The 25758-nt window shown below is 43.0% G+C and overlaps 1 protein-coding gene across 4 annotated transcripts in view; it reads left to right on the top strand.

The window, feature by feature from the left end:
- The window catches only part of LOC137438993 (uncharacterized), a 139212-nt gene that overhangs the window by 20512 nt on the left and 92942 nt on the right, over window positions 1-25758 (top strand). For all 4 annotated transcript variants that reach the window (XM_068134535.2, XM_068134536.2, XM_068134537.2 and 1 more), the window contains exons 2-4: window positions 8028-8093; window positions 11922-11990; window positions 15992-16086. In XM_068134535.2, coding sequence (XP_067990636.2) covers window positions 8028-8093; window positions 11922-11990; window positions 15992-16086 — 230 coding nt within the window. The remainder of the gene's footprint in view (window positions 1-8027; window positions 8094-11921; window positions 11991-15991; window positions 16087-25758) is intronic.

Genomic DNA, 25758 nt, shown 5'->3' with positions numbered 1-25758 from the left:
GTAGTACTTCTACGATATGTACGATTTTGAAGCAGAAGGAGTCGATAAAGGCTATAACGCCAGCCAAGGGCGTTAAGATTATTTCAAAGCTCCGGACCTCTGTCCATGAAGAGATGGAGAAGTTGTTGTTTGTGTGGTTGACGGAGAAGCAGCTCGCAGGAGATACCGTGACCGAGAGCATCATCTGTGAGAAGGCACGAGACATTTACGGGGATTTGGTGCAGCAGACGGCGGGAACATCAACGGACGAGGCATCGGAAGAGTCATTCAAAGCCAGTCGGGGATGGTTTGATAATTTTAAGAAGAGGACCGGCATTCACTCCGTCGTCAGGCATGGTGAGGCAGCAAGCTCAGATGTGAAGGCAGCTGAAGATTTTATTATAACTTTTGCCGAACTGATAGAAGCCGAAGGATACATCCCCCAGCAAATCTTATTTTATTATGTACAGTATATACGAGGTCGTGCTTGTTTATACATTATTTGTTATTTATAAAGTACATTTTTCTTATTTAAAAACACGTAACAAAAAAAATTGGTGTGGTTTTTGGGGGGCTGGAACGGATTAATAGCATTTCAATTCATTTTAATGGGTAATGGGGAAATTTAATTTGAGAAACGAGCAAATTGAGTTACGAGCTCGGTCACAGAACGAATTAAACTCGTAAGTCAAGGTTTCACTGTATATATATATATATATATATACATATATATATATATATATATATATATACATATATATATATATCTATATATATATATATATATATATATATATATATATATATTGTTGCGGATATGGGATTTGCATCCATCCATATCCGCTTGTAAATATTCCCCTATTTCCTCAATACTTCCCAATTATCCCCAATCCCCCATTCCCTAGTCCCATTTTCTGTAAACAACACTCTGTAGACCCGACCTCCCCCTATTTCCCCCATTAAATGTCGTGCCCAGGTCCACCGCATCTCACGTAGACAACTATAGGACATCTTGCTAGTTATTCTTAGTCTATGTCAGTTAAGGACTCGTTTCCATTAATTCTGGCTCTTCGTTGCACCAGAATGTGATTGTATGGCACCGTTAGGAAGTTTAGGACCTCCCAATACCTCCCCGCAGCTCTTCCTCATGGTTCAGCAACAACAACAACAACAACAACAGCAACGGCGGCAGCGTGGGGAGTGCGCGTCCTCACTCCGGCTTGGTTGGTAGGGGGTGTTGGGAGGGCACCAGGCCTTTCCAACGAGCCGCCATCGAACATGTGCTCGACGGGGTTACCAAGTAGGGGCTCGCTGTCAGCTCCTCGTCAAGGGCGGAGCCCGGTAACCCCCGCACCCAATAAAAGCGGCGGACCGGTCCCATCTGGGGCAGAGCCAACCAGCCGAGGGCGTGTGACTCCCCGCTGAGCATGCGCAGGAAGAGGGAGGTGACGTCAGATGCGCGCTGAGCTTGGAGAAAGAAAGACGCCACCTCCGAGCGCTGTGAGGCCTCCCTGCATCTTTTGGACCGTGCTTGATCCTGTCCCCAAGCCAAGGTGCACCTTGTGCTATCGAACTACCTGTCCTTCCCTGCCATCAATCCCTGTGTAAGTCAGCCTTGTTCCGTTTGTCTGTGGTCTGTCAGGGATAAGATAAGACTGTAACTAAGTGCCCATCTCTTCTGTGTCTGTTACCTCACTCTACCTTGTAAGCTACCCCTTTTCTCCACCACTAATTATATCCTCCTCCGGAGGTCTTGAGAACTGTACCCCTTGCGTCGTTTCATCTATCCCAGTCGTTGTGTCCTTTCCATCATTGATTTAGCGTAGCGCGATTTGGCCAACGTTCGAGTGGAATCGGGTGAGTTGGGGAAGAATCGGGGGAACTGTTAGGTCGCGGTGGACCATCCGCTCGGCCCATAAGAACATCTAATCCGCGATCCGTAACAATATATATATATATATATATATATATATATATATATATATATATATATATATATATATATATATATATATATATATGTATATATATATATATATATATATATATATATATATGTATATATGTATATATATATGTATATATATATATATATGTATATATATATATATATATATATATATATATATATATATATATATATATATATATATACATATATATATATACATATATATATATATATATACATATATATATATATATATATATATATATATATATATATATATATATACATATACATATATATATATATATATATATATATATATATACATATATATATATACATATATATATATATATTGTTACAGACGTGGCTTGGATGTTATTTACCGAGCGGTTTTATGGTATGACCACGTCTGCACAAGTTACCCGATTGTGCCCGAACGTTGACTAATCGCGCTATGCTAGACCAATAAGAAAAAGAAGACACCCGGCTGGATTACAATAACACAATACGACACCAGGGGTTCAGTTCTCAAGACCTCCGGAGGAGGTTATATTAAGGCGGAAGGTTAGATTACAACTACAAGAGGGACAGCATAGAAAGACAAGCACTTAGACACACTCTTATATTAACCCCGGACAGACGACAGACAAACGGGACAAGGCTGACTCACACGGGGGTTGATGAAAAGGACAGGCGGGTAGCGATGGCTCCAGGTGCACCTGGGCTCAAAGGTCAGAATCGACTCGGTCCGGTCCAGAGATGCGGGGAGGTCGCAGCGCTCGGATGGCGTCTTGTCTGCTCAAGCTGGGGGCGCATCTGACGTCACATCCGGCGCGGGGCCGCGTATATCCGGCGGGGAGTGACACGCCCTCGGCTCGTTAGCTCCGCCTCGTGGAATCGGCACGTTGCTTCTCATTGGGTGCGTGCGGGGGGGTTTACCAGGCTCCGCCCTTGACGAGGAGCTGACAAGGAGCCCCTTCGTGGTAACCCCGTGGAGCGCATGGTCTATGGCGCTAATCGAGCCGGTGTGAGGACGCATCCTCCCCCGCTCCGCCGCCATCTCCTCTGTTGTTGTTGTAATTGTTGGGGAAGAAGATGGAAGGAGGTATGGGAAAGGTCCTAAACTCACTACTGATGCCATATAATCACATTCTGGTGCAACGAAGAGTCATAATTAATGGAGACGAGGCCTTAACTGACATAGAATAAGAATAACTAGGAAGATGTCCGAAAGTTGTCTACGTGTGGTGCGGTGGACCTGGGCACGACATTTAATGGGGGAATAAGGGGAAGGTCGGCTCTACTGATTGTTATTTACATGCAATGGGACTAGGGAATGGGGGATTGGGGAAAGTTGGGGAGTATTGGAGAAAATAGGGGAATATTTACAAGCGGATATGGAGGCCAAATTCCATATTCGCAACAATATATATATATATATATATATAGATATATATATATATATATATATATATATATATATATATATATAGATATATATATATATACATACACACAGTCACATGAAAAAGTAAGGACACCCCATGTAAAGTTTTGACTTTTTCAACATGTTCCAACATACAGCTATTTGATCTTCATTTCAACAATATTGATAGATAAAGGTGATATAATGTGACAAATATCATGAAACATTTACATTTTGTAGTCCATTGTATAATTTAAATAAACATAAATGCAAATTTCGCATGTGGAAAAAGTAAGGACACCCTTGGCTCCAATAGGTGGTATTGCCCCCTTTGGCAGAAACAACCTCAAGTCGGCGTTTCTTGTAACTGTCTACCAGTCTCTGACATTGACTGTGAGAAATTTTTGCCCACTCCTCCATGCAGAATTCTTTCAGCTGTGCGATGTTTGAGGGGTTTATTGCATGCACAGCTCGTTTCAAATCCCCCCACAACATCTCGATGGGATTTAGATCCGGGCTTTGACTTGGCCATTCCAGAACCCTCCATTTCGTTCTTTTCAGCCATTCCTTGGTGGATTTACTGGTATGTTTAGGGTCATTGTCATGTTGCAAGGTCCACCTTCGTTTGAGCTTCAACTTTCCGACAGATGGCCTCACATTATCCTCAAGCACCCTCTGGTACAATGAAGAATTCATCGTGGATTCTATGATGGTGAGCTGCCCAGGCCCTGATGCAGCAAAGCTGCCCCAAACCATAATATTTCCACCACCATGCTTTACAGTTGGTATCAGGTTCTTGTGGTCAAATGCAGTCTTTGGTTTTCGCCAAACATGTCTTCTGGTACTGTGGCCAAATAGCTCTACCTTTGACTCATCTGTCCAGAGCACATTGTTCCAGAAGTGCTGGTCTTTGCCTCGGTGTTCATTGGCAAACTTTAGTCTTGCCCTGATGTTCTTTCTGGACAGAAAAGGTTTCCTCCTGGCACACCTCCCATGTAGATCAAATTTGTGCAGCCTCTTTCTAATGGTAGACTCGTGCACTTTGACTTCAACAGTGGCAAGAGCTACCTGTAGGTCCCGTGATGACATTCTGGGGGTTCTTAGAGACTTCTTTCAGCATCTTTTATCCAGTAGTTTTACCTGGGTTTTTCATGCCGCTCCTATGTGCATTCATTCTTACATTACATCTCTGCATTGTTTCACGAACATATTGCATCGCACATTTGCTACAGGTCAATAGGTAAACTATATTTGAGGTTTTACATATAATTAATTCTTTAGTTTCTTTTAACTTGTAACATCTAGCCATTACTGTACAATTAATTATATTGTTTGTGGTAAATATAAGACAAGTTTTACAATTGAAAATCCCAAATTTACGCACTTTGACTTCGGACAAGTGTTCCCCATTGACTAACCCAGAATGGCCACCTCCTACAGCCTGGATATCTGAGTTAACTACAGCATTACCTCGTCGAGGAACACAAATCCTCTGAGGAGGGTTAGTCCCCAGGGAGGCTAGTTCACACAAACACACACACACACACACACACACAGACATACGTATATACATATACACATACATATACACACATACGTATGTGCACGTACATACATATATACACACAAACATATATATACCCAGTGCCTTCAGAAAGTATTCACACCCTTTGACTTTTTTCAAGGTTTGTTTTGTTACAGCCTGAATTTTAAACGGATTATATTGAGATTTTTTATCACTGATCCAAACATAATACCCCAGAGTCTCAAAGTGGAAATTATTTTTTAGAATTTTTTTTACAAATGAATTTAAAATGAAAAGCTCAAATGTCTTGAATTAATAAGTATTCAACCCCTTTGCTGTGACACTCCAAATTGAGCTCAGATGCATCCAATTTCCTTTGATCATCCTTGAGATGTGGCCAATTCACAACCACAACCTGTGGCCAATTCAATTGATTGGACCTGATTGAAAAAGAAACACACCTATACGAGGTCCCACAGTTGACAGTGCATGTCAGAGCAGAAACTCTACCATGAAGTCTAAGGAATTCCTAGCAAGGTGACCAAGAACCCAATGACCACTCCGACAGAAATAGAGTTCCTTGGCTGAAATGGGAGAACCTGCCGGAAGGACAACAGTCTCTGCAACACTTCACAAATCTAGGCTTTATGGGAGAGTGGCCAGACGGAATCCACTTCTGAGAAGAATGAATGTGACAGCACGTGTGGTGTTTACAAAAAGGAATGGGAAAGACTCTAAGAGCTTGAGGCAAAAGATTCTGTGAGATGATGAGACAAAAATTTAAGTCTTTGGTCTTTGGCCATGAAGCATGGTGGTGGCGGCATCATGCTATGGGAAAGCTTTTCAGCGGCAGGGACTGGGGTGGCAGTTTGGACAACTTCCAGTTGATAACACCTGTTATTCGAATCGTCTATTGACACTTACTGGCATTAGCCCTACCAAAGTCTAGCGTTCCCATGTAAAAGTATGACAAGTCCTAATGTTCTCACGATCCAGGTAACAGTACACTGTGTCCCCAAATGTTCTCCTGATACAGGTAAAACTAGAACGGCACTCAATAGAGAGTATACCTCTGCCTGGTTGGCCATATCACTCAATGGTGAAAAATCTCTTTTAAAATTATACTATCTGGATCCGGATCTGCATCTTCACCAAAATTGAATCGATTCCTCCTTGTCACACACACAACCTGTCCAACAGGTTTCGTCCAAATCCGTCCACAACGTTTTGAGATATCCTGTTATGTATCGTTTTTGTCCCTATTTCCCAATGGTGAAGAATCACTTAAAAAATATTCTATTAGCTGGATCCGGATCTGGATCTTCACCAAAATCTAATAATTTCGTCCTTGTCACATACGCTACATCTCTGCGAAATTTCATCCAAATCTGTCCACAACTTTTTGAGATGTTTTGTTCACAAACGGACAGACAGACAAATGGAGAAACAGGGGTGAAAACATAACCTCCATCCACCTTTGTGGGCAGAGGTAATTACACTGACATTTCCAAATGTCCTCGTGATCCAGGTAATCCTACAATGGCATCTCCCAATGTCCTCGCAATCCAGGTAAAGGCATCTCATGTAAGAGTTACTACCCTTCCCATCTCATGGAAATGATGACTTTGGGCCCATCTCTGTCCTGGGACACAACTTCGTACGACATCTTCATCGAGCAGCGTTATCGGTCCGTTATTGCCATTTGCATAATTTGAGGTGCTGAATGATATTGTCGTGCAAATCCCTCTGGTTAATACCAGGGACCGCGGAAGACCAGAACGGCTTTAACGGAGGTGACGATCAATACGGATTGTGCTATCAAACGCGGGAAGAGAAGAAGGGAAGAGGAAGAAGCGGGAGTACGTAACTGTGGAAGGGGAACGAACTCAAACGGACACAAGATTTGCAGGGAATGGAAAATAATACAAGGGTTTATTTGCAATAAGGATCGGGACAGGGAAACACGACGATAAATCAAATTCCTAAATTGGGATCCCACACACCTCATTTCAAATACGAACAAAGGAAAATGAATTGATAAAAGGAAACGTCGTGTGATGGTGAATGTGGTGCGTCTTAACTGTCCTTCGTCTTGTCCCCACGCGGCTCCAAACTCCAGCGTGGAGGAACCCTACGTCCGCCTCGCATGCTTCGCTAGGCCCGAGCCAACGCCCTCTCCGTTCACACACGAGGTCCCGCCCGTTCACAGCACCGAGCCTCGCTCCCACACAAGCACCGCGAAGGACCGAGCACCGCTCCAAGCACCACGCAGATGGCGAACCAACGACCACCAGCGCAGAGACCAAAAAGAAGCGCACAAGCTTCAAGCACAGAGAGATATCGTGCAGCGCCAAGAGACCAGGGAGGGTGCAGCGCAAGAGCCAAAGAGGGACGTGCAAGAGCAAGAGCTAGAGCTGCTGAAAATGTCCTGCAGCGCCCTTTTATAACCTGCGCGGTGACGTCAGCCTTGGCGTGCCACCAACCAGTGCCTTCCACCGAACCTTCCAGCGCCTTCCCTCCCATCACACGTTCCCTGTGGCGTGGTCATAGCTCGTGTCACGCGATGTTGCTAGGCCTAGCTGGTGGTGTAGCTGACGGCGACCACCCGGCGGTGCCCCGATCTGGCTCCCTGCCTGTCTTCTTCCAAAGTCGTTGTAAAGGAAGGGGATTTAATTCCTGTGTGCACTACAGGGCCTATCTAAGTGTTTATTTGGGTATGCATTGCCACAACGGACAATGGTTTGATTTCCAGGTGTGACACACAAGGGCTGTTATCTTTAGTCCCTACAACTACCTAGCACCCGAACATCCTGGTATGTTCACAGGTATTTTCCTTAACCGACAAACCAGACTAAACACACAGAACTTATTACAGGGCAGATTCCTTATCGCGACAGACGAAGCATGTTACCTATTCAGATCTACCTGACTAGATATTCCTCTACCCCACCGACATAACAATATATTGAGCCTGACTTTTTTTTCTTTTTTTTTCCTGTTGCACGTTATGGGCTGTGTAGACAGGTGTCCCATTTCTATTCACCTTTGATATATATTTTTTGTACCATGCAGAATATTCCCCATGTATTGGAAATCGATGGAGTTGTGAGGACATCTCAGTTTAATCTCTGCTTTTCCTGCAGGGAGTGCTTACAGAACACAAGCTCAAAGCCATTGCCTGTGCGCAAGGTTTCTTTAATGGGGAACAGGTAAGACCTGTCTGGAATGTTATGTCCCACAATGCAGTACATCATCCATTATTGCTTAGTCACATGTAAACAGCATAGGCATGTCAGCACGCCAGTTCGGAAGAAGGTTTTAGTTAAGTTGAAACAATGACGAAGCATCAATGCGTGTGCCGTCCTCTGGATGTATGTTAAGCCGGGTGTTCCATATGCCAGTATGAATTGGTGGATGTTAAAGATCACACGGTGTCCTTCAGGAAGAGTCGGCGAGCTATCGCCGACACCATGAAAAAAATTCCAAAATTCCTCCTCTTACCTACAAAGGACACCACATCAGCAACACAGCTGCGCCCCCCTCAGCCAATGATGCTACTCAGCCTTACGGAAGAAGAAGAAGTTCAATTGGTTATTAAAGCTGAGTAATAAATCTTCCCAAAACATTTTGGTCTTTTATATTGATCACAAAATATCGTGAAGTCTGTACCTTGGGTACGACCAACATGTACACAAAAGTAGTGGAGCTCAGGCCAGCCCTTCCTTTTTCTATGATTTTTACATTACATACATACATAGCCTGGTGTTGGACTCAGCCTGGTGTTGGACTCATAGCCTGGTGTTGGACTCATAGCCTGGTGTTGGACTCAGCCTGGTGTTGGACTCATAGCCTGGTGTTGGACTCATAGCCTGGTGTTGGACTCATAGCCTGGTGTTGGACTCAGCCTGGTGTTGGACTCATAGCCTGGTGTTGGACTCATAGCCTGGTGTTGGACTCATAGCCTGGTGTTGGACTCATAGCCTGGTGTTGGACTCATAGCCTGGTGTTGGACTCATAGCCTGGTGTTGGACTCATAGCCTGGTGTTGGACTCATAGCCTGGTGTTGGACTCATAGCCTGGTGTTGGACTCATAGCCTGGTGTTGGACTCATAGCCTGGTGTTGGACTCATAGCCTGGTGTTGGACTCATAGCCTGGTGTTGGACTCATAGCCTGGTGTTGGACTCATAGCCTGGTGTTGGAATCATAGCCTGGTGTTGGACTCATAGCCTGGTGTTGGACTCATAGCCTGGTGTTGGACTCATAGCCTGGTGTTGGAATCATAGCCTGGTGTTGGACTCATAGCCTGGTGTTGGACTCATAGCCTGGTGTTGGACTCATAGCCTGGTGTTGGACTCATAGCCTGGTGTTGGACTCATAGCCTGGTGTTGGACTCATAGCCTGGTGTTGGACTCATAGCCTGGTGTTGGACTCATAGCCTGGTGTTGGACTCATAGCCTGGTGTTGGACTCATAGCCTGGTGTTGGACTCATAGCCTGGTGTTGGACTCATAGCCTGGTGTTGGACTCATAGCCTGGTGTTGGACTCATAGCCTGGTGTTGGACTCATAGCCTGGTGTTGGACTCATAGCCTGGTGTTGGACTCATAGCCTGGTGTTGGACTCATAGCCTGGTGTTGGACTCATAGCCTGGTGTTGGACTCATAGCCTGGTGTTGGACTCATAGCCTGGTGTTGGAATCATAGCCTGGTGTTGGACTCATAGCCTGGTGTTGGACTCATAGCCTGGTGTTGGACTCATAGCCTGGTGTTGGACTCATAGCCTGGTGTTGGACTCATAGCCTGGTGTTGGACTCATAGCCTGGTGTTGGACTCATAGCCTGGTGTTGGACTCATAGCCTTGTGTTGGACTCATAGCCTGGTGTTGGACTCATAGCCTGGTGTTGGACTCATAGCCTGGTGTTGGCTTAGCGGTTAGGGTGCCGGCTTAGCGGTTAGGGTGCCGGCTTAGCGGTTAGGGTGCCGGCTTAGCGGTTAGGGTGCCGGCTTAGCGGTTAGGGTGCCGGCTTGGGATCGATCCTAGGATCCTGGGTTTGAATCCCGGTCGATCGCTGAATTAACACCAAGGGGGTTGATTCAGCCTGTCATCCTTCCGAGGTCGGCAAATTGAGTACCAGTTCATTGGTAATTACTCCCGCGAGGGAGTAATGCATTCGATCGTGTGTGTGTGTGTGTGTGTGTGTTTGTGAACAAGATATCTGGAAAAGTTCTGAACGGATTTGGATGAAAGTTGGTGGGATGATTGCACTTGGGATAAGGAAGAATTGATTAGTTTTTGGTGAAGCTCAGGAAATAATTCCAGATCCAGGAAGTTTTTTGGGGAATTTTTTTTCTGTTTTCCTTTAAAAACCATTTTCTCTGCAATAATTGGACCGATCGAGAGCAATTTTTTTTACCATAGGAGGGACTCGGTCTGCAGAATATTTTAATGGCAATTATGACGTCACATGTCACATGTCACGTGGTTCGGCCGCCATATTGTTTTGAGTGAAAAACACTAAAATCCAATTTTCTCCAAAACGCCTGAACAGATCAAGGCCAAACTTTGCAGGCAGAATCGCATACCCATGACGAACAAAAATGTCTGCGAGCATGACGTCATGCATCACATGGTTTCAGAGTTATGACGTTTTTAAGCACAAACATTTAAAACCTATCTCCTCCCTCATTTGTGATCCAATCGAGGGGAAACTTCACAAATCTGTTCAGCATATCAGTCTACTAAAATGCCCTTTTGGAATTTGCGATAGGTCACGTGGTTTGGCAGATATCGTTAATTAAACGCAAATAATAAAAACATTTATATCTCTTGAACCACTTCATTGATCGACGTGAAACGTCATACTGTAATAGCAGTCATGAAGAGTAACAAGTGTGCAAAATTTGAAGATGATTGGATGTACGGTCTGGAAGCTGGAAGTTGTTATTGCGTGAAGAAGAAGAGTCTTTGACTGTGGACGATTAATTATTTATCACATGTACAGTCTTGCAGGCATCATTTGACACAATGTCCCGGGTTAATTTGAACCTCAAATAAAATTATAATTCCAGATTTGTCAATGGCTGAGGTATATTAACAAACGAATAAAACAGATTTGGCAAAATTCGAACTTTTAAAAAAAAGATCGCATATTCACCCAGGGTTGTGAGAGGCTGAAGAAGAAGAAGAAAGCTCGCATGGGCTTCCCAGACCAAATAAATAATTCTGGTTCTGGCTCTGCGATCTTCAGGTTTATTACTCCCACCAGGGAGTAATGCATTCGAATTTCGAAGGGAGTAATGCATTCGAACGTGTCCGTTCGTGTGTGTGTGTGTTCGTATGTTCATGTGTTTGTGAACAAGATATCTGGAAAAGTTCTGAACGGATTTGGATGAAAGTTGGTGGGATGATTGCCCTTGGGATAAGGAAGAATTGATTAGTTTTTGGTGAAGCTCAGGATATTATTCCGGATCCAGGAATTATTTTTGGGAATTTTTTTGGGAAAGATTTTTTCTGTTTTACTGCATTAAAGCTTTTATTCTTATTCTTAAATGATGTTTTTCTCCTCTAATTCCGAGATATATCAAAATAAATTCTCTGACAGTTAGGGCTTACTTTCTTTTTCATTTATTGTTTTGGGGAGAGGGGATGTTCAACAAAACGTATTATTCCAACTAAACCCACGGCGGGAGTATGCGCTCTACTGAGTGGCGTTCTAATTCCCTGTGTGTCGCAAGAGGCGACTAACAGGGTTGGCGGGAGGAAGGGCATCCGGCCATAAAACATTGCTTCAAAAATAGGACCACGGTGCCCAAAAAAAGGCCAACCTCTGCTCTGCGGGGAAACATGGCCTCTAAAGGTGGTTCTTCCTCTTCAATACATACAGAGGATTGACTTTGTGTGATATCGTCGGATTGCTTTTCATCTCGTACAGACGCGTGATAAAAATGGACGCGTGATACAACTGATTTTGTGAATATAAACATTGGAACGACCTTTTTTATTTCCACTTTTGCTCAATGTTGGCCTTCTCTATCTTAGGTGTCTACGTTGCTGAAAATATTCCCCAGTGCTGATGCTCAACTAAAGGCGTTGCACATTCTACAACAGGTCAGAGGTCGATGTCAAGGACACACTCAAATTTGGCAAATGTGTAAATGCTGTAATGTTTTTGTTTTCTTTCAAGTTGTAAAGTTACAGAATGTATTATCGGTTGTGTCGTGCTGACGTACACAGTATTGGAAGTTAATATCGAAATGGTGAGGATAACTACGGCGAATACAGCAGCACGATACCAACTGGCTTTAACCTCTCACTGATGTCATGATACAAGTAACCTGAGTTGTTTATGATTAAATATTATTTTAATATTTATCAAATATTCTTTTTCTTCGTTGTTTATGACAATATTATATCTCCAACGTCTTTCAACATGGTCTTTACCTGCACAGCTGAGTTTCTTACAAACATGAACATCCCATTTTAATGGTTGTTGACTTTGTCAGGGTGTGCTGTGCCATTTTGGCATCAAAAGCATGTATAGGGCCTTTTACCTGTGCTTGGGAGTGCGGCTCTGCACCCGATACATCTACCAGAACAAAGTGAAGCTGAGTATAGACTGTGAATCAGACAGCCAACTTTGCCATTACTGAATCATCTTGAGACATGTTTGCAATCGAAAATCAGCATGATAATGGCAGCTCAATGGCGGTGCATCATTCCTCTGATACCACACTCCAGTAATAAATACAAGGGTGATTCAACAACCTCTATGAATGGAATATTCATGGTAACACTAAACATGCCAACTAAAAAAGCAAACAATGTACAGTAAAAAAAAAAAAATTTTTGTCTACAAGATCGAGGCTCGTAAAAGATCTAAAATTAATCACGCAAAAAGTCAAACCGACACATAAAACACAAAATAAGGGGAGCGGCAGACAAGATGGGGAGAGAGGGGGAAGGACACAAACACAACATTTGAGAGCAGAGACATCGAGAGAAATGTGGGAGGGGAGGGCTTGGGGGGAGGTGGGAGAGGTATAAAACATATCAACACTGCAAGGACTTCCAGGAAAGAAGTTGGAATTTCGAAAAAAGTGTATCTGGGGTGAATTATCGGGGGTAGAAAAGATCAAGGTTTTGGATGGGGGAAGATAAGAATGGTGGTGAACAGCTGTTTTAAAGACCTGGAGGGAGGGGTGGGATTGAAGGGAGAGGGGGAGTGTGTTCCAGAGGCGGGAGAAAAGGGGAATGAAAGAGTGAAGGTAGGTAAGCAGAGAGCCTAAATTTTGGCAGTTTAACCATAACAGGGTTGCTTTGCTGGCAGATCTTGTGCGACCTGTAGGAATATTATGGGGACAGAGCACAGAGAGAGCTGGGGGAGCAAGGCCGGAGAGGAGTCGGTAGAAGACAGAAAGACCACCAACCTGCCTGCGGTGAGTGTGTGAAAGGCCCTCGGAGTTAGCTTCATCGCGGGAGATTCCAATGATTCTGAAAATCTAATCTATATAAAGCTCATTCTAACCACTCCCTCATTGACTGATATTAATGTTCGGTACCTTCCGGGTGGCATTGAAAGGTACATTGGTTTACCTCACAAGTGTTTGTAACATCCTATTTTGTAATATTAATGCAATTTTGTAGTATCAATTTGTGATTGGAATGATGCTGTTTGGAATGAAAAGGTAAAGAGATTGAGTTTAAAGGCTACATATTGTCGCGTCGCCCGGTAATTAAGATCACCAGGGAAGGATAGCCGAACCAGCTTTAACTCCGAGGCAGCCTCCCGATGATGATGACGGTTATTTTTGGCTCGCGCAGGAATGAAGGGATACGAGAGATTAACTGAATGGAACACACGGGTTTATTCCGAAACCACGAGCAAATAAACATGACAATAAAATGTACACAATGGAGGAATGAAAATAAATCGCGGATGGAAATAAAGGTTGAAATAAAGACTGAGGTGAACTAAATTCCCTACGTGAGGATCCTCCGCACACTGTCTCGAACACGCACACAGAGAAAAGATTTTTTTTTAAAGAAGATAAAATCCCTTAGCCAGCACTTAGCTTTGGCTCACTGCTCTCTTTTGGAGATTGGCGGCTGTCGAACTCAAAGGCTCACAGGCGGGAACTTGGCAAAAGATGGCAATGGTGCCGAAGTTGCCCAGGGCCGTGAGGTAATCGGTTAAGGCAGCCCTCTTTCTTTTTTGGTCTCTCCATGTTTTCTCTCCACTGTGGGGAAAGGACAGCGTGGCCCCCAGCTCCCTCAAAGAGCAACACAGCCAAAGCTTCCTCACGCCGATCCAGAAAAATCTCTCTCACTCGCAAGAGTACCAAAAATGGCCAGCTTCTTGTTCGTGAAAAAGTGCACTCTTCTTCCTCCTCACTTGCGAGAGCCAATCATGTCGTTTTCCTCCCAGTTCGCCCCGCCCACGTCCGGCCTGCCTCTCCGCCTCCCTGATTCCCTGCGTCTTCTGGGTGGGGCCTTTTGCTTTATTAGGTCCATGAAGGTGGGCTTAGTGTCCGGGAACCTGCTTGCTTGTCGTTGGTGGTTGTTGTTGTTGTTGTTGTTTAAAGGTTGTGCATGGCCGGCCATGGCAGCAAAAACGTTAGGGGAAAGTTACAGAGGGAAGGCACGCTCTGGGAAAAACTAGCCTGAAACCCTATAGCTAATTATTATCACTGCATCACCCCTCGTATGATGTACAATTAAACAACCTTAAGCTGCAGTCTCCCTACTTATTACATCGAAATTCTCCTACACGTTACACAGTCCATGCTATTTCTTATACAATTCTACCTCTCCTATGGTATTCTTTTATCTACCCCCCATAAACGTAATAATATATACATATCATCTAATTTATTAGCCCGTCACCCACGCAGAGAGACAGGGTTTTGCAATTGCTTTACTGTGTGTGTGTGCGTGCGTGTGTGTGTGTGTGCGTGTGCGTGCGTGTGCATGCGTGCGTGTGTGCGTGTGTGTGTGTGTGTGTGTGTGTGTGTGTTTGTTTGTTTTTGCGTGTGTGGCGCATGTGTGTCTGGACCACAATGTTTTTACCATTTGAGCTTTTGTCGTCAAATTTTCAACAAGGGTTTATTATGAGAATAAGGAGCCGACAAATTAATAATTTAGTGAAAGGGTAAAATGTCAGCATCACATAAAATCGTCAATTTCACCCAATTGTCCTGAAATTGTAATTTAACATTTGAGTTTTGTCATCAAATTTTCAACAAAGCTTTATTATGAGAATATGGAGAAGACAAATTAATAATTTAGTGAAAGGGTAAAATGTCAGCATCACATAAAATCGTCAATTTCACCCAATTGTCCTGAAATTTTAATTTACCATTTGCGTTTTGTCATCAAATTTTCAACAAAGCTTTATTATGAGAATATGGAGAAGATGAATTAATATTTTAGTCAAAAGGTCAAAGGTCAGCATCATATAAAATCGTCAATTTTTATCTGATTGACCTGAAATTTTAAGAATTTGCATATTGCATCACTGAATTGGTTCACCAATCAAAAGCTAGAAGCCGATTGTTTTTTTTATATCAGAAGGTCAAAGGACAAGGTTGCATAAAATCAATAATTTTGATCCAATTAACTTGATATTTGAGCAGGATTTGCATATTGGGTCAATGAAGCACATTGCTTTTGAGGTCAAAAGGTCAAGGTCACCTAAAATCATCTTATTTTTGTATTTTTTAAGCGGCTTTCGTCATATTTAGCATACTGAAGAAGAAGTCTGAATACAAAGTGGACACCGACAGGCTTTGCATTTTCAGATGCTTTCTAGTTTATATTTTAATCAAGACATTGTCTGGAGAAGCACACTCAATAGTGTGCTTTACAGCGTGACACATAAGGTGTTTGTCGGAAAATTGCTTAATAAGATAGTCGTGTTAAGTATCATAAGTTAGGTCGAGGAAGAGAAAGTCTTTGAAATATCTATTTGAAATAGACTAGCTGTTTGTTCTTTTTATGCTTTTGTAATCAATATTATGCAAAAAGAGAAAGTGCTCAGATGGACCAGTTTGCACTGTGATGTCACATTAATTTTCACATTGATTTGATTCCTTTGATGGTTTGCACAACAGAAAATGTATGCGTTGAATACCTCATCAGCAACTTCCATCATGAACTGCTTCACATTCAGCAAGAACAAGCTTCAGGCATTGGAGATCATTGCTGTGTGAGTTGAAGGGCATATGCCACAAATTCTTCACATAAAACTTCCGGATTCGGGAGCAAGGTCCATGTCGATCACATTTCAAAATCATAATTGTATTGAGGAATTTCTGAAACCTCCTACCTTTCTGAAACCTACTAATACCCCTTTACACCCCTGAGAAACTGTTTATTTGTTTGTGTATGACACCCGCTGGGACCCCTACACGTTCCATGGAAGGTTTTTCAGGGCTTGCCCCAAAAGTGAGGGAGTAGTTTTTGGAGGGATGGACAGACAGATGCTCCTGTTTATTATATATATATATATATTGTTACGGAAACGGAGTACGGCGCTCCCCTTAGCGGGGGGTGGGGGGGGGGGTTAATACCCCTTCTATTTGCACCAGCCGTCTCCGATCCTGAAGCTACCCCGCTCCACAAGGCAGGGGGGTAACTCCGCGATGTTATTTGCCGAGCGGTTTTTAGCAGCCCGCGGTTCGAGCCATTTAACAAGGACTAAACCCGATTCTTAAACGTTGGCCGAAATCGCGCCACAGGTACTCAATGGAGGAAATCACAAAGACGAACGGATGTGAAGGAAAAAAGGCAAAGGTAGGAAGAACAGGGATTTATTACTAATTATGTACACAATCAAAGAAACCAAGGGAGAAGGAAAGAAACGAAAATAATTACAGAAAAGGAAGAAGACACAGTGCAATTCTAGCTTATCTATACAGGCTTAACTTATTCCCAAGACAACACAGACAAACAGACGACAGTCAGACTTACACGAATGGCGAATTCTCAGGCAGGAATGGCGGGAAGGATGCGAAGGTGGGACCACAGGGCACAGCAAGCGGGTCCGCTCCGGGCGGGAAGCGAAGAGCCGGCAGTTCCTCGTATTCGGCTTTACACCGCACACTGGCAGGGTCACTCGCTGCCCCGTCAGGGCTTCACGCGGCTGGTTGAAACGGGGCTGGTTGAAGCGGCTCTCTGCAGAAATCTCTCTTGTGCAGAACTCAGCTGGGTCACGCATCTGCCGTCTTTCTAAAATGGCTTGCGCGTGCGCTTATATTGCGCCTGGTGCGATCAAGCCACCGGCCTCCAGGACACGCCTATTGGTTCGCTCACCTCGGCTCTGATTGGTGGGCAAGGGCTCTTTGGCTCCACCTTTTATGACGAGGTGGTGCCACGCCCGTGATCTGGTGGCTCCTGCCCCTTCCTTGGCCTCGTGTGCGATGGAGTCTTGGGGTGAAAATGATAGTAATGAAAACCGCCCAATGCAACGGCGGCCAACGCCGCCGAAAACAGCCCAACTGTCACTTGCACTTTGAGGAGACGATTTGGGGGAAACTTGAAAGGGGAACTATCTTATTTCATTTGGTGCAATGCAATGTCAACTAGTGGAAAACAGAGCCTTAACTGATACACATAATAAAGAAATAACTATAGAGAGGTTCTATGATTGGCTACGTGCTTCTACATGGACTAGCTAAGGGGACGACCTTTGACCTTTACCACAAATGGAGGTATTTACAAGAACTATTTACTAGAGGGTCATATTTACAAAGACAGGATTCTCAAATCTGCAACAATATATATACATATATCAAAGCGAAATGTCTGTTTGTTTGTTTGGTCATTTGTGAACCTACTCCTCTGAGCTCCCAAGGTTAATCAGCACAAAACTTTATAGGATAACATCTTTTACCACCATGCACCTAAATAGGGGTTTTGAAACAGTTATTTTCTCACAATTCATAACTTAAAACCATCCGAGCCGCCACCTGTCACCATTATCTTCGAGGGTCAATCCACATATACAAATCTTTATAAAAAGCCTTTTTTATCTATTTCAACACGGATATCGATATAATGTTTGATGGTGAGCTCCGATCATCAAATATGTTATCATATGTGAGAAACAACTCTTAATTACGACGTTACCATGATTGGTAAGTTCGGCAAAGAAGGAGTCATGTGACCTCTCAAATGCGAGAATTATTCAAAAACCGAAAATAGTATAAATACATACATCGTTTTAAAGGTAATATTACTGCTCATCTAACAACATCACTCTCAAGTGTGAAAAATAGTTTGAAGAAAAAAAGGTTACCTCTTAGCTAACTTTAGTAAATATACACCTCCAATTACACTGGTCAACAGTCAAATTGGTTCTGACTTATTATCAACTGTTTCTAACTAGTCTGGGACCCACGAATCCGAATCTGGCCTTAAAATTTTGCTATCACGTAACCTTGACGTAGTACATCATAAGTGTGGAAAAAATCTTTAGACCATGCAAACTTCTTGATTAAGTCTCAATAAGTCTATTTATTATCACATAAAATAATATGAACTTAAAGTTTTTATTTACATCACATTAAAAAATGTAAATCTCAAAAAATAATATGAACTTTATAAAATATCACATAAAATAATATGAACTTAAAGTTTTTATTTACATCACATAAAAAATGTAAATCTCAAAAAATAATATGAACTTTATAAAATATCACATAAAATAATATGAACTTAAAGTTTTTATTTACATCACATAAAAAATGTAAATCTCAAAAAATAATATGAACTTTATAAAATATCACAAAAAATAATATGAACTTTAAGTTTTTATTTACATCACATAAAAAAATGTAAATCTCCAAAAATAATATGAACTTTATAAAATATCACAAAAAATAACATGAACTTTAAGTTTTTATTTACATCACATTAAAAGTGCTTCTAAACTTTACTTTTGCGTTTGTAGGAGCAATCACTTTCACGCTGTAAAGTCCAAGAGTAGTCGCCCATCATGTTTGGATTGAATCGGCCTTGATATCGAGTCTCCATGATGGCAATTTCCTGGTGAAACCTTTCTCCATGTTCATCACTGACATCGCCAAGATTTTGTGGAAAGAAGTCCAGATGAGAATGGAAGAAATGTATCTTGAGTGACATTCGAGCACCGAGCGCCTGTTAACTCTTCAACATCTTGTCCACAAGCTCTCCATAATTTGATGCTCGAAAATTTCCAAGGTAATTGTTAGCAAGAGCCGCAAAGCTATCCCAAGCAACGCTTTCCAGCTCAGATAGTCTCGTTACAAAGTCCTGATTAGTGAGTACAAGACGAATTTGAGGACCATTGAAAACACCCGCCTTTACTTTGGCCTCAGATATACAATGCCTTGGAACTTCATTAGCAAGTAGTGGAAGCCAGCACCATCTTGATCCATGGCCTTCACAAAGTTCTTCATCAAACCAAGTTTCAAATGAAGTGGTGGTAAGAATACCTTCTCAGGGTCAGCAAGAGGTTTGTAAATGTCAAATGAAGTGGTATTCCTATGGTATACTGGTTCTCAAAAACTGGATGTGCTCGTGAAAATTGGATATCATAATCGAAATCTACAGGTTCATGTTGGTTAGAATCACCTCAAAATATCCTAGAACCATAAAACTTTTAATATTTTGTTGACCAGTGTTATACACCCTCCAAATATACACTCAAAATATACATCCTATAGTTTAAAACAAGCGATGTTGATCCGAAAAGCCTATATAGTTGTTTAGAGAATGCGTTACAATTGTCTAACAACCAAATAGATTTCGAATATCTCATTTAATTAAGAGGTTCCGTGAGCGTGAGACATTGTGGGTGGATTGGATCCGCAGGTAACCTCGGCAACCATAATTTTTTTTCGATTTTCAAATGGTTTCTGGTCACTATTACAGAAATATTCAATCGCAGGTGAGATATATTTCATTTCTTACAATATTATCGATATCGCCTACCTTTTAACGATGTCTTATCCATTCTAGAATTACATACGGGTATGGTATCTAACGCTGGGGTGTGGGGTGGGGGTTGGGGTTTGGAGTGGGTGGGGTTGGGGTTTAGTGGGGTTGGGTTTGGAGTGGGTGGGGGTGGGTGTATGTCCAAACGTTATGGAGTGTTAGAGCCTACAAGGGGCTACATAACGACCTTTTTCTTCACATATTAAAATGAGGTAAAGGACTTTTTGGACATTTCTGGGTGAGCTTTTCCGTAACCTTCAATGAGGTTCTGATAGAGCTTTTCTCTATCAATAGTAGGATCAGTATGCCACATGACCCCAAAATAATTGCAAGAAAACGTTTAATGGTATTTTTTTGTTTTGTTAGGTCTACAGAACAACATATTAAAAGTTGCCAAAAAATGGACTACCAGAAAGGGTCTAAATATGGCATTAGTAAAAATAACTAAATGTATGATTGATAGAAAAACAAAAACTGACTAAAATACTTCGAAATACCAAAAGAGTTACGCAACCAGTCTACCCTCGAGAAATTATTTTCGCTCTGTAGAGCGTATGTTCCAACGTACCTTCCCCAAATATTTAGTCTTCATTTTCATCACCTGGAACTGGCGCAGTAGCCACATTACCGCAGTTGCCTTCTTGGCAAGGTCCGCAAGCTCTGGTGCATTCAAGGCCATGTTTATTTCAGCTATATTTCTGTATGCTGCATCCTGCAGTACAGTTGCAGTGGATCATTTTGAGCAGAATGCCTGCCGCAGGGCTATTGTGCATCATGAGTGGACTAAGTTTGTCCCCTTGCATGTCTCAGCCCCATTCATTAGGGTCCATGCCGTCTTCCTTGTCCATCCAAACCATGACTTGTAGTTACGTCCACCGAGAGTGAAGGTTTGTGGCCGAGGTTGTTGGAGGCAGTCTTTCGGGTGTCACGAAGGTCCTTGCTGTGGCCATTTCTTGCCAAGGAACTTGTAGCGTAATGATGCTAAAGAGTCAGATTGGGTCCCGTTAAACAAGGACTCCATCGCCTTGCAACCAGTGGTTTCAACAGTAAATTGATCTATATTGGTGCGCAAAAGACCTGCGAACAGGCATGCAAGACAGATTCACCCTTGATGACTTTTTGGAAAACACATTTCATCCCCACCCCAAAGACTCTCGCATCGTAGTGTCGCATCTGGAGAAGGCATGGGCAAACAATAGATAAGAGCAGACATTGTCACCAAGCAACCATTTCCAAACTTTGATGTTATAAACATTTGGTTTCCCCTTGTCTGACCGAAAGTACAGATCCATGCAGTCCTTCGTAGTTGCATGACACAGCAGCATTACCAGCAGATCTGTGTCTACTCTGATCAGGGTTGTTGAATTGTAAGATGTCATTGCGACGGATGCTGTCCAAGTCTGCATCGCCTTCAGCTTGGATGATATGACGGCCTTTCTGCCGCAAGTGTTCAGAGATCAAGTGGATGAGGGCCTGTTTGTTCATATCATTTGAGAGGAAATCTTCCTTTGTCCCAACGAATGTTGTTGTATCCGATATGTTGACATGGTCCTAAGCCAGAGTTCGACTTTGTCGCTGATGCGTATTGTCCTTTGGACTTGGTCCTCCATCATATTCATCAAAGACAACGGTGGCATTGCCATACAGGTCTGATGTGAAAGACGTGTAGGCGTTGGCAATTGAGCTGTAGGTGCTGCCTTCGGTCCATTTCAGTCGATGTAGAAGTGAACCACTATCTGAATGTAGTGATCAGTCTTTGGAATGGACTGGAGAACAGCATCTTCTGACGAAGTAATATGCCATTGTATAGCGTCCAGAAGTTGTGCTTTTTCTGGCTTCCGCATACGATTCTTTGTTTCAAACAAGGATTGAGAATATGGGGAAATTTCATATTTCATTACCTCATCTAGGCACAGATTTCCCGACTGAGATACCACAAGGATCCTCTGAAATAACAGTGCTGGATCAATGGTTCGATCCTTGGTATTCCTGTTTCATTTGTGCGAATGTCTTCGTTTGTGCGGTGTCCTGTTTCGTTTGTGTGAATATGAGAAGACAGATTGTCCTTCCATTTTCTTCACTGTGTTTCTGCCAACATTGAAAAGGTCCTGCACATTGACATCCTCATCAGCATTTATCCCTGTGATGATGTTGCGAAGGGTGGCCTCATCTGAGAATGGAGAATGCTGTTCAAGATTTGTGGCAATTTTGGCCAAGTCCATCTTGTCCTGTCTATTTGTGATGCAGATGCCTCTTTGTGCTGTTCGCGCGTTGTGTATAAGGTTCGACAGAATTCCTGCATGGCGTGGTGTAGGCGGAGGATACAGGAGAAGACATTGTCCAAACAGCTCATTGAAGTTCAGTCATGCCACTTCCTCTTGTCGGGCCCCCTGTATTTTTAAGGGACCGAATCAGGGTCTGTTCGATCATCAAGTCTAATCCTAGGCCAGCCCAGTATTGGTCGGTGCGTCGGACCATATGGAATCCGTTTCTTAATTTGGAAAATACTGCAGAGTTTTCAGTTTATAATGCCTGCATCTTCTGCAGGAAAAGATAAGCAGACTTTAGATAGATGGGATGTGCAGTAGCAGCAAATATCGGTAAGCAGGCAGATAGAGCGTGGAGGTGCATTTGCCATGACCCTGTGCGATCGGTCTCGACAAGTTCCCGCGCCTCTCCCAACATTTTCAGATAGTTCAGCCATAGTTTGCTCGTTTTTGAACTATTAGATAATTCAGACTTTTTGGAAACTCGTGTATGGGAAATCCGTTTGATACAATCACTTTTGAGTAATGTTTCCAAGTCTATTTCACACGTATCTAACATAGTATATTGTCTGTCAAGTACTTGCATGAGGATCTCAAATCCTGGCTCATCTGCAATGATTTTAGCTGTGATCTGGTGCATCAGACACTGACAAACAAGGAGGTGTCCCCAAAATGCACGCTGCACAGATTTTCCATTCATCATGTGCACCTCAGCGTTTTCACCGTAAATCATCTCCAAGACGTCTTTCAGGCCACTCCCATTCATCAGTACTCCTATGGCGCCCAACAGATTCATGAAGGTATGGAAGTTCCCAAGTAACAGCACAACATCTCAACTGGGCTATTGTCTGGAACCTCATGTATTATCTCGGAAGCTTTCCAAAAGAGTGGCTGTTCGAAAGTGACAACTGGTGGGGTGTTATGCTTAGAAGCAAGTTTTCCAATGTACTCTAGTGTGGAGAAGATACATGTCTTGTCGCCAGGGTACATATCAATCATTGGTAGAAAAACTACCGAAGACTGTCCGTGATAGTCACAGTCCTTGTGTAGTATGTGCATCATTCTTGCTTTTTTGGTACTGCTTGAGTGAAGCGAAAGCACATCTCCTACATTATGTCAATGGTGTGGTCCAGTTCATTTAGGAATGGCAGGGGCTGAAATTCTGTAATGCGACGAGTGTGTTCCCCAAAACGGTATTCAATGGTATCCACTTTTGTCTGGTCAATGATGTTCAGGTCGGACAGTTTGCATCTGAGAACTGTGTGATCGACGTGTTGGCCTGGCCTTACGGCTGCTATCATTCCCATGGAATGTACCTTTTCCATCTAGGGTCACAATGTTATGGTCGACGTTATCTGCTGCAAACAACAGCATCATATCCGGTATGTTGACGCCACCTAAACATCAGGAGCAACTGAGGAAGAGGCGTTTTCCTCAAACCTTTGCACTTCTGAGTATGAGGAGCAATAACCCATGGCCGAAAGACTCAATAAAACACCTTGATCGGAAGTGTTGATGCTTTTGGACAGCGAGCCGAAGTTGTTATGGTGCTATCACAGTCCTTGGACGCACCGCTTGAACAATTGTGTGCCCAATACACGCTTCTTTCTGACGGGTGTCCTTTCCAGCGAGAAGATGTTGAAGCAGACAACGCAAGCTCGGGGAAACATAGTCTATGGCACACTCCAGTTTAAGGTCTGTAGCTTTCGGGTACTTGTTTTTTAAACGTAGAACCAAGGTTTTTAGATCACTTTTGATGGGTTTGGCGGTGGTTTCTATGATGCCTCTCTTCTGGGCTTCCTCGTCGTCATCGTGCGTCCTGTTGAAGTAATTATGTAGGATTTTTGTAGTTTTCTCTTGAAAAGTCACAATATCATGTAGCCCCTCAACTTCAGCCACGAATACATCCCGGCGAGTGCAAAAATGTACATCACATGAATGATGGTACAAACAGTCTGCAGCTGGCAACTCTCTGCTGAAGTATTCAATACGTCACTGGACAGTAGTGGCCCAGTCATCACTTCGTGTTACAGTGTGACATTATCTTGTCCACAAAGTTATATGTTCTAACACAGCTATAGGCATCGTAATCATCTCTAATTTTGCTCGTCGCAACTTTGTTCCCACAGAATAAACACTATCGTACGGTCCACTCAAGAGGCGTGCACTTCTCTTGACGGATGTGGTTTGATCTAACTTAGCTTTCGTATGTTACAATGATGTCATTTACTCTCTCGACACTTGCCCTGTTTATGCCATCAGCTCCTTTCCTACCAATGTAGACTCTGTCTTCACTTCGTAACTCCTTTTGGCACAAAGGGCATTTGGGTGCTTGCTCCGCACTCATTTTCACGACCTGAAACCAAAAAGAGGAAGTTTTCGCATCAATGACGTCATGACGACACATGGGATAGTTTTGTTAGCATCAGGAATTATATCTTTACTGAAATATGATATGTAGAGATAATTTTTACACTTAACCCTTTGAGTCATTAATTATTTTGATGATTAAATTATGATTTTTTAATTGCATTATTTTATTTATTTAGGATGTATTTAGCTCACTGAAAGTCATATTACCCCCCAAAAATTTAACCTCAAAGGGTTAAAGTGCTTGGAAATGTTCAATTCACCAGATATGAGTCAATATCAGACATGTTCAAACATTGGCTGCCATTTTTTTCTAACCTCCAATCTAGACCCTTTCTGGTAATCCAATTTTTGGCAACTTTTAATGTTGTTCTGTAGACCTAATTGAAAAGAAAAATACCATAAAACGTTTTCTTGCAATTTTTTGGGGGAACGTGGAAATGTTTCCATATTGTCCTGTGGATGGCTCTATTAAGACAGAGCACCCACGGATGATGAATCGAGCTTATTTTGAGGCGTTATCCAATTGATGGCGAATGATACGCGAGACGGAATGAAGAATACCGACTCACCTGGATGGCCGCCGCACGCAGGTGTCTTCACCTTGCAAATGAATAAACCACACGAAACGGATTTTTTTGTACAAAAATAACACGGCTTTATTGCCGGACCCCGAGAACAAAGAACGCGACGATAAATACTACAACCTAGGTTGGGATCCACTCACCTAACTTCAACAATGGACAAAGGAAGAATTCAATTAAAGGAAACGTTGTGTTCTGTGGTGCAGCTTAGCTATGTCTGCAGTGTGTCCGGGGTCATCAGGGATGGTCGGTCAGGCTTCGAGTGCGTCGTCCGACGTGGCTCCGGTTGGCAGGAAGAAAGGCCTCGATGCGCTTCTGTTCACCAGGCCTCGATAAAACCTCTCGCGCCAAGTGAGCGAGCAGGCGTGCACCCGCTTCACCAGCCGTGCAATTTCCTTCTGGATTCGGCATGGTCTGCGATGCACTCAACATTCGGGTCAGAAAGGAGAGAGTCGAGGGTGAAGGAAAGCATAAGGGCAGGAGGTCGGAGTAGAGGAATTGTGAGAGCAAGAGCGAACGAGGTCCAGGCACTCAGGTCTCTTCAACGAGCAGGGACGAGAGAGAGACAAAATGTCGGTCTCTTCTTCTTTTTTCAAGCCCTCTTGACATCATCTCTCTCTCTCTCTCTCTCTCGCTGCCAATTCCTGCCGGCCAACATTACAGGCTCAACCCTCCACCAAT

This window comes from Myxine glutinosa, chromosome 13 (genome assembly GCF_964187855.1).
Source record: "Myxine glutinosa chromosome 13, kmMyxGlut1.1, whole genome shotgun sequence".
Classification (NCBI taxonomy): domain Eukaryota; kingdom Metazoa; phylum Chordata; class Myxini; order Myxiniformes; family Myxinidae; genus Myxine; species Myxine glutinosa.
The sequence above is the reverse complement of the archived record's forward strand: the minus strand, read 5'-3'. Positions and strand labels throughout refer to the sequence as shown.